The sequence below is a fragment of the Limanda limanda genome, chromosome 12 (genome assembly GCF_963576545.1).
Source record: "Limanda limanda chromosome 12, fLimLim1.1, whole genome shotgun sequence".
NCBI lineage: Eukaryota > Metazoa > Chordata > Actinopteri > Pleuronectiformes > Pleuronectidae > Limanda > Limanda limanda.
The window spans coordinates 25,361,667-25,371,086 of record NC_083647.1 but is presented as its reverse complement, the minus strand read 5'-3'; the positions used below and the strand labels follow the sequence as shown (position 1 = coordinate 25,371,086).

Sequence of the window (9,420 nt, the reverse complement as noted above, 5' to 3'; positions counted from 1 at the left end):
TCTGGTTTGTTTTGTATCTTTTTGTGTCATGTGTGTCATGTCTCACCTGTGTATTGTTGTTTTGTGTCTTTGTTGCCATGTTGTGCTTCTGTTTCACAATTTTATAGGAGTTTAGTGTCTTGTTTTGGTCTTTTTCATCTCGTAGTTGTTGTTTTTTGTGTCTTTTTTACATGTTTGTGTGTCTCTGTTGTTGCTATGGTTTGTTTTTTATCTTTTTGTTGTCATGTTGTGTCATGTCTCACTTCTGTATTGTTGTTTTGTGTCTTTGTTGTCATGTTGTGCTTCTCATTCATAGTTCTGCAGGAGTTTAGTGTCTTGTTTTGGTCTTTTTCATCTCTTAGTTGTTGTTTCTTGTGTCTTTTTGACATGATTGTGTGTCTCTGTTGTTGTTCTGGTTTGTTTTGTATCTTTTTGTGTCATGTGTGGCATGTCTCACCTCTGTATTGTTGTTTTGTGTCTTTGTTGTCATGTTGTGCTTCTCATTCATAGTTCTACAGGAGTTTAGTGTCTTGTTTTGGTCTTTTTCATATCTTGGTTGTTGTTTTTTTGTGTCTCTTTTACATGTTTGTGTGTCTCTGTTGTTGTTATGGTTTGTTTTTTATCTTTTTGTTGTCATGTTGTGTCATGTCCCATCTCGGTATTGTTGTTTTGTGTCTTTGTTGTCATGTTGTGCTTCTGTTTCATAGTTCTACAGGAGTTTAGTGTCTTGTTTTGGTCTTTTTCATATCTTGTTTGTTGTTTTTTGTGTCTTTTTGACATGTTTGTGTGTCTCTTCTGTTGTTCTGGTCTGTTTTTCATCTCTTTCTTGTCATATTTTGTCTTTTTTCTCCTCCACTTGTTGGTGCACTGTTCCCATGTGCATCCCACACATTAGATTAAACTTAAATCACCAGCCTGGAACCACTGACGTGTGGATCTATCAGATTCTGAATGAACTGGTGAAAGAACACAACCTGTCTCCTCCCTGGAGGAGTTCACAGGCTGTCCCTGGTTCCTCCCCCATGTCACTGGATCCCGGTGGAGCCGCTGGATCAGTTTCCACCGAGCACACGATGTGACAAAGCAGCCGCGGCCTCCCCCAGCGAGGAGTGTGTTCTCTCCCACGGTCCGTGGAGGCAGCACAGCAGGGGCGTGCAGTATGGCGGACGATGGAGACACAGGGAGCGGACCCTCGGACTCCAGCGGCGGGCAGGAGGCGCCTGGGCTCGGGCTCGGGGGGCTGGTGCTGAACGCCGGGCTGGTGCTGGCCGTGGCCGCGCTGGTTCTGCTCGGGTACCGGCGCTGGGCCCGGAGGCTCGGCCCCGGCGCCGGGCCCCGGGCCGCGGCCTCGGCTCTGCCCAAGATGCGGCGCCGGGACTTCGAGCTGCAGCAGCTGCGGGAGTTCGACGGGCTCGTCAACCCGAGGATCCTCATGGCCGTGCACATGAAGGTGTTCGACGTGACCAGCGGGAGCAAGTTCTACGGGAAAGGTGAGCCGGGTCGAGCCGGGCCGAGCCGGGCCGGGCCAGCGGGCTCGGGTAGCGGCGCGTCCCGCTCAGGGCGAGCCGACCCGAGGCTCCGGGTTTGAGCGCTAACCGCTGGGTTAGCTTAGCTCCGCTGCTGTTTCTCTGTGTCTTTCAATGGGCTGCGAGGCTGTCAGGCTAGCTAGCTCGACTGCTCCCAGCTCCCCACACGCACCATGACGTTTACACACGTTTACACTTTAAAACCTGTTTAAACCTGATTAAACCTGTTTAAAACTTTACGTGCTGGAAGTTTATATGAACCCGGAGCTAGCCTGTTAGCCAGCTAGCTTGTTTGTGACACGCACTGTCTGGACGTGTTTACACTGGAGAGACTCGTCCTGAACTTCCCATGCTACCTAGCTTAGCATGTCTGCTAATGTGGAAGCTAGTTTTGTGCAGAAAACACGTGTTTTTATCCGGCGGGGGTCAATGAGGAGGAAGAGGAACACATGCATGGATAAATACATAAATAAATACTTTATTGATCCATAATCAAACACAACAGCATAATAATAATAAACAGTCAGAATGAATCCATAATAAAGTTCTCCGCAGGGACATGAAGGTCCAACAACCAGCTGGAGCATCACTGGGAGAAGTCCTGGAGCTACTGGAGATATATATTCACAACACACATACTTGAAGTATAAATACACAAAGAGTACTGAAGCTGAATATAAGTACACACATTTAAAGCTGAATAACAGAAGCTGTGCATTAGACAAACACTGGAGCTGCAGACGTGAGAGTGAAAGTAAAACTAAAAATACAAAATAAGTGATATAAAGAAGATATGAAGATGGATAAAGGCAGTTCTGGGTGCAGCCGTGTGACCTGGTTTATGAATCATGTCTGGGAGGAGCTGCTCAGTCGTATGATGAAATACATAAATCATTTTTTGTTGTTTTGATACATGTCCTCCTGTCTGTCTCGAGCAGGGACAGCCGGCTCGTCCACTTTGTCTCGTCTGACTCACACCTCCGACCCGGAGGCTTCAAACATTCTCAGCTGCAGCCTCGTGTGTCACGTCCGCTTGTCCACAGCAGCAGCAGCAGGTCTGAGCCAAGTCGGCCTGGACCTGTGCAGCTACACACACACACACACACAGAGACACAGACACACACACAGAGACACACAGACACACACAGCGTATATCTTTATCTGTGGTGTGTCACATTGACCTCGGCCCTTTTAACACTGGTTTGGATAATAACATCAAATATTTTCTAGGTTTTCCTCCTGTGACACGAGTTTTTGTTGCTTTACTTTGTTTTTATTGCGTTAAAAACTTTATTCTGAAGTCAAAGTAAATTTAATTGTCAGTTCTGCCACATGTACAGGACCGATGGGATGGAAATGCCGTTTCCCCTGAGCCCAGAATACGGTGGCCTAGAGAGTTCAACTCACTACAGATTAAGAAACCAACTTCATAAGTTTGACGACACACACGTGTTCTGCAAATAGTCACAAGACATTTAAAGTTCAGTTTCTTCCCCCCCCACGAGTAGCAGATATCATCACTTCTCCCCGGGACACGTTTCCACTGTCGCTATTTGCAGAACACGTGTCGTCAACTGGGTGAAGTTGATTTCTTAATTTGTACGTGTGATTTTTACCATTTGCATGTGTTTCTTTAACTCGGCCACTGTACACCAGTCAACGCAGAAGTATACATATGGCTACACAACTTATGATTATGGTGTATAAAGGCACATGGTTGTTGGGATTTGAACTGCAGCGTTTGAAAAAAAGATGAAGCAGTGCAAATACTTATCGTGCAGATAATGCAGAGTTGTGACGAGTGATGTTTATCCACAGGATGAATATTAAAGCAGCATTTACAGTAACACAGGAGCAGATGTTGTGTTTGGTGCGTGTGCACATTGTAAAGATATCAGCTGGGTTTCAGTAACTGTTCTCAAGACAAGAAGCTCTTTATTTTTGACCCAGTTATGAATTAATAATTATCTAATCTACTGGCTGCAGCTGGACTGGTTATTATCACCGTTTCTCACGTTAAATGTCCCATTAGGATTATTGTTTCCGATCATTTCATTGACCAACTTTTCTGAGTGAAGTTTGTGTTTTTTTAACTCTGTTTTAACTTCTCGCACATTGCTAAAAAACTTCTCTTAATTAATTTGATTTCGCAATAATGGCCGACGTTGTTTTCTTGCTGCAGCTCTGCTGGTTAGAGTCGAATCTGGAGGAGTCCACTCTCACATGTTTTCAGATACTCAGTCGTTAAATCTGTCTCCTGCTTCGTTCTGAAAGTTTTCAGGATTAAATAAACAATATGGCTCCAATAATCAGCATTAAAATAACATGTCAATAAGTGGCTTGTCCTCAGGAGTCCTGCAGGATGAGCTGTTTATCAGTGAGTTACAGGGAGCAGCAGCACATCTAATCTCTGAGGTGATAAGAGGCCTCGGCTTCTCTAACGTGTCTGTGAACACCAGACTGAGTTAGTTCTGTTCCCTGTTGCTCAATCAACAGACGAGAACCTGAGGCCGCGGCTTCACATGCTCCTCAGATGCTTTTATTATTGGAAGATGACGAAGGATTTAAAGGAACCTGTGATAGAAGCTGAATATCACCAGTGTCTCTGAGGGGATGTTAGAATATTATTCATCTGTAACTGGAAATTCCTGAATGTGACTCAATGTCGTCTCAATGTGTTGCTCTGTGTGAAACTCTCTTCTGCAGATTGTGGAAATATGAAAACTATTTGTACAGAATGTTTCTTGGCAAAAGGACAGGAACACGTGCTGAGTAAAGTTGTACAAAAACAAATGTCATATTTTTTAAATGAATGTCTCAAGATTGATCATCTGATGTTTCATCTTCAGCTTCAGACTTTTAAGAAAACATTTTACTCCTGAAGCTACGCAGAGCGAGACGGATAAATGAGCGTTTGTCGATCCAACTGTCACAGTTTGCATCAGGGTGTGTCGGCTGATAACAAACCATAATACACACATGTCAGCCAGAAGGACACATGCCTCATACACCCAGAGATATCATCTGATTTTAATAAGAACAGTTCCAAACACTAATGGGTTCCTCATGGGCCAACACCCCCCTTTCTGTCAACTTTAAATAATATCAGTTCAGTCGTGTTCGTGTGAACTTTACAGACGAAACATTCACGGCTTGAAATATGAATTTGACTTTCAAATACACAAACAAATATAAATCTTCCTTTAATGTACAAACACACACACACTCTGCATTCTGGTGTTTTTATTACTATGAAACGTAGGTGCATGAATGTTGTAGTTCATATAGTTTTGTCGTTATGACAGATTTCAACCGGATCCTGTAAACAACTATCTCCTGTGGGCAGTGGGGGGGGAAACTCAGGATCCAGGTTCACTCCCGATGACCTTACTGTAATGTTATACCTTCTGTATAAGCAGAGGGTCAGATATATATAATATGAATGATCCCTGCTGTCATGTGACGTGATGATCCAGTTTATCCATTCGCTGAGCGGCGGCCGGCTGGTCTCTGCTCTGCTCCCGTTTTGGGGGCGGGGCCTTTCTGTTGAGGTTCCAGGTTCAAGCTGGCGTTCTGCTGGTCCTGACCTGGGACCGGACGGAGAGAAGGACTCGACCCGACTGCTACCAAGACGATTTACTCTTCTGATCACATGACGCAGGGACTTCATGTTGTCATTGAGGCGGCTGTGGGAGGTTTTTAATGTGAAGCGGCAGCGTTGGTCACCTGATGTGGTTTCGACTTTTTTAACAGGGTTCGTACGGTCATGGAAAACCTGGAAAAGTCATGGAATTTTAAAATGTGTTTTTCCAGGCCTGGAAAAGTCATGGAAAAAAATAATCTTCCAAAAGTTTTGGAAAAGTCATGGAAATTTGTTACATTCATATTTTCATGTCGTTCATTTTAGGGATGGGCATAATTAATAAACGATCGATTTAGACAATTTAATCGAATGCCCATCCCTAGTTAATTTACGCTGAGTTTTAAATAATTAATATGCTTTTAAAGAATTACGCTCAAAATATAGGCAGGCATACATGGGTTTGTGATATTTAAGGTATACTGTATGCCTTGGAATTCTCAATGTTAGTTTGAATACTACATTTTGTCACTTTTAATGTATACACCGAGATTTCACAAAATGTTCGGTCATGGAAATTTGGTTTAAAGCTATTGAAAAGTCATGGAAATCCATTGGTCAAAATGTTTATGAACCCTGTTTTAACCACTTATGTTTCTTCTGTAGATCTTTCTTAATCTTTAAAAGAATCATGAAACTGACTCGTGTCAAACACACGGCCCTTTCAGAACCATTGTGAATCTGCAGAGTTGAAATTGAAAGAAAACGACTCAGCAGAACTTTGAGTTGATCCTGATGTTTGTGTTTCTTTTCCCCAGACGGTCCTTACGGCGTGTTTGCCGGCCGCGATGCTTCCAGAGGCCTGGCCACCTTCTGCCTGGAGAAAGACGCCCTGAGGGACGAGTACGACGACCTGTCCGACCTCAACGCCGTGCAGATGGAGAGCGTGAGGGAGTGGGAGATGCAGTTCATGGGTAGGCGGAGCTTAACCAGAGGGAAACTCTCCTGAGAAATCGATTTGGCTCAGATTTCACATCCGTGGTGTTTTGACCTGAACCACGACATCTTTACTCAGTCTGAGGATCCAGACACAAACACACAGAGAGTCTCTGTTAGTGCAATGGAAGAAATCAATAACAATAAAAACTTTGATTTCTATAGCACTATATATACTATATATCTATAGCTTATCTAAACAAGGTTAAAAAGTGCTTTACAAATTACATGGGAACAAAACTCGAATAAAATGAAAGCAGTTAACAAACGATCCTTCAGTTTGCATTGCATCCAAATATAGTTTTTCTCCATCTTCAAAAACAAATCTGCGTCTCGTAGTTGAGAAATAATTAATTAATTAATCAACAGAAACAGAAATATTTAATAACTACTAATTATATTTCAAACTCTTTATCAAACACTCTGTTCAAGCTTCTTATAAATGTATCACAGTGAGTTTAGAAATGCTGATGGACCTTTCCCCCTTTTTTATAGATAAAATAATCAATGGACTGTGAAGAAGCATTAATTATAAAAACTGTGAATTCAGTTTTTTGAGAAAATCAGAAAGATATTCACATTTGAACCATTTAAACTGATTTTATCAAAGTAGTTCAGACATATTGATTTCAGGAGCTTTGTTAAACATGTGTGAATGAAACAAAGAGCAGCAGGTGAATGTTGGACAGATGAACCCAAACTAAATTCTCCTGCCTCCACATCTCCTGTAAAACAGAAACTGAAACCACACGGGTCACATGTTTAGTTTTCCAGGGTTTTAATGTCACAGTCGAGGGTCTCGGGTCTAATTCTGGCCCGAGTCCGTCTGAGCAGCATCCTGTCGCTGTCTCTTCAGACTCTGAGCCCAGTGAGGACACGTGTCCAGCTGGACTCTGCAGCTTTAGAAGTTGGCTGAGACCAAACAGTGACGGATTAAATCCTGTTGGAAGAAGCCAGTGAATTACTCTCTGCGTGTGGTGGCAGCTGGTGAGATGAGCATCGACCTCGAATCAATCTGCAAGTTGTTTTCAACTTTTACCGACGGCAGCAGCAGCGTGTGTCATCACGTTGAAATGTGGTTCACCTTCTTCAGAGAGGAACCATCCCAGATCCGATAGTGAGTCATTCAGCCGGTGTTTATCTGTCGGGACAGATTCTACAAACCACAAATAGCTTGAGTTCTATGATTAGATCAATCGTGGATATATAAAGATGAAGGGAAGACATGAGCATCTTGATGTCCCCCTGGTGGCCGGATGCAGTACTGGTTACAAACCCTGCCTCCTCCGTGTGAGCAGATGGGACATGGACCAGACTTACAAGTCAAAGAACATGTTTAATAAGAATGACACCACATCCTTCCATCAAGTTTCATGGGAATCGGATCTGTAGAGTAAACAAACAAATACAAAAACAGACACAACCTCCTTATAAGAAAGTGTTGAAAAACAAATAACGAACCCTACCTTTAATTGAGAAAATGGCTAATTGAAAAGATCTCTGGTTGCTCCCTCAATAATCCTTCGATCAGCTTAATTATACAATTACTGATTGTTTCATCTCTAACATAAGGTCAGTGTGGATTTTTGTTATGACACGTTTTTTTTTAACACATTTTTGTCGATTTTTTTCCAGAAAAATACGACTACGTGGGTCGGTTGCTGAAGCCGGGCGACGAGCCGTCGGAGTACACGGACGAGGAGGACGTCAAGGACCATCTGAAGCACGACTGAGCGGATCCACCACACCGACCAAAGCCAGGACCCCCCCAAACAGCTGCGACAGACCCCCCCCCCCCAGACCTCCTCCTCCTCTTCTCACTCCATCCACCTACCTGCCGCTGTCTTGACCCGCCCTGCCCCCCCCCCGACCTCCTGCTGAATCTGTCCGGTGCCGCGGATGTTCTTCAAAGGACAGGACTCAAGTCTCACCGCCCAGGCCCCCCCCCCCCACCCCACCCCTCCCTCCCTCATCGTCCACCAACAGAAAGCAATCGGAAACCTTTTGAAGCGTGTGGGGGGGGGGCTTTTCTTACGACGGCAGAGAGGTTGTTCGATTCGATTTATTGAAACAAAACAACTAAATATTTAGGTGGGAAGGAAGGTGATGGGGGGTGTGTGTGGTTGTTGTGGTCGCCGCTGGGTGGAGTCGGTCGGTCGGAGTCGGTCAGAAACCCCCCCCCCCCGGTCGAAGAGGATCGGTGGGTCGGGAATCGGAATCTCTCTCTCTCTCTCTCTTTTTATCTGTGGTTTAGTCCCATTGCAGCTGAACCTGCTTCAGCTTCTCAATCAATCAAGCGACTCGTTCATTTCCGTGTTTTTGTTTGAAATCAGTTCCCACCGATTGTTGCGAGGGAAGAGGCGTGGCCTAACCAAAGGTAATCGACGGGGACGGCGCATTTTTCCTGTTGTGTTTGTAGTGTATGCACTACTAGTTTTCTTCGTTTGTCACCATGTGATTGTATTTGTTGCGTAGCATAGCGGGAGGGGGTGGGTGGGGGGAGGGGAGGCAGGAAGGAAAAGCTTAAATTTTTATTTTTTTGGGGATGTGTTTATGGGATTGGGGGAAGGGGGGGGTCCAAGGTCCTTGCCATATGATAGCTGTTTTCAATCACATGGGATGGACTGAATCAGAGATCGGGAATACAAAGGGAAGGTGGGCAGGCAGTCCTAATCAATCGACTCATTGTTTACACGCCTCACAAGCCGGCTGCACGTCTGTAGTTCCCCTGAGAAATGGTCCAAGTATTAATTGTGCCTTATTTAGTTTGTCCTGACCGGAGGTGAGCGACCGGGGGGGTGGGGGGTGTAGGTTTCTCCCTCGGCTCGCTGCCCCAGACTTAAAGAAGGCTTAGGTTCTCACAGTCGTCCGTGCACAGACTGTAATATTTCCCCCCACTTCACCAACTTTGTAAATAGACCGTATGAATTACTCAGTGTTACTGCCATATTTATGTAGTTGATGAACTCCATACACGTATATTGCTATGTCGTATTGGCCAAAACCCCCACGGTTTGTGTTCTTTCTATTTTTTTTTTTTTTTCAGTTCCTTTTAAACGTGTGTGAATTTCCAAAAAACAATAAAATAAAATTGAAAAAAAAAAAATAATTGAGTAAAGGAGCGTTGCAAAGTGCTGCAGGGCGGGACCGGGAGCTGTTTGTGCGAATTTCTTTCGGAGACGTTGCTTATCCTGTAAATATATCTATCATTTTATTAAAGCATGTGCAACAACAAAGTCAGCTATGCCGAATTCCCACCACGTCATGTATTTAAATGTTGGGTGTGTGTGTGTGTGTGTGTGAGCGTGTGAGCGTGCGACCGAGGCAGGAAGGGATTTG

At 44.2% G+C, this 9,420-nt stretch overlaps 1 protein-coding gene and 1 non-coding gene across 2 annotated transcripts; both read left to right on the top strand.

Moving 5' to 3' along the window:
* Positions 1-1,054: 1,054 nt before the first annotated feature.
* On the top strand, positions 1,055-8,565 carry pgrmc2 (progesterone receptor membrane component 2). The gene is made up of 3 exons (XM_061082692.1): positions 1,055-1,469; positions 5,904-6,059; positions 7,717-8,565. Exons 1-3 carry the CDS (start codon positions 1,139-1,141, stop codon positions 7,812-7,814), a joined length of 585 nt encoding a protein of 194 aa, XP_060938675.1. The 5' UTR covers positions 1,055-1,138; the 3' UTR covers positions 7,815-8,565.
* On the top strand, positions 4,965-5,157 carry LOC133017008 (small nucleolar RNA SNORD17). Its single transcript, XR_009682353.1, has one exon. It is a non-coding gene; the product is annotated as a small nucleolar RNA SNORD17 (small nucleolar RNA).
* Positions 8,566-9,420: the final 855 nt, after the last annotated feature.

Excerpts from the sequence above, each read along its gene's own strand:
- pgrmc2 (XM_061082692.1), top strand. The coding sequence starts at position 1,139 with ATGGCGGACGATGGAGACACAGGGAGCGGACCCTCGGACTCCAGCGGC. Across the intron at positions 1,470-5,903 it reads GAGCAAGTTCTACGGGAAAG|ACGGTCCTTACGGCGTGTTT; the intron begins GTGAGCCGGGTC and ends TCTTTTCCCCAG. Across the intron at positions 6,060-7,716 it reads GTGGGAGATGCAGTTCATGG|AAAAATACGACTACGTGGGT; the intron begins GTAGGCGGAGCT and ends ATTTTTTTCCAG.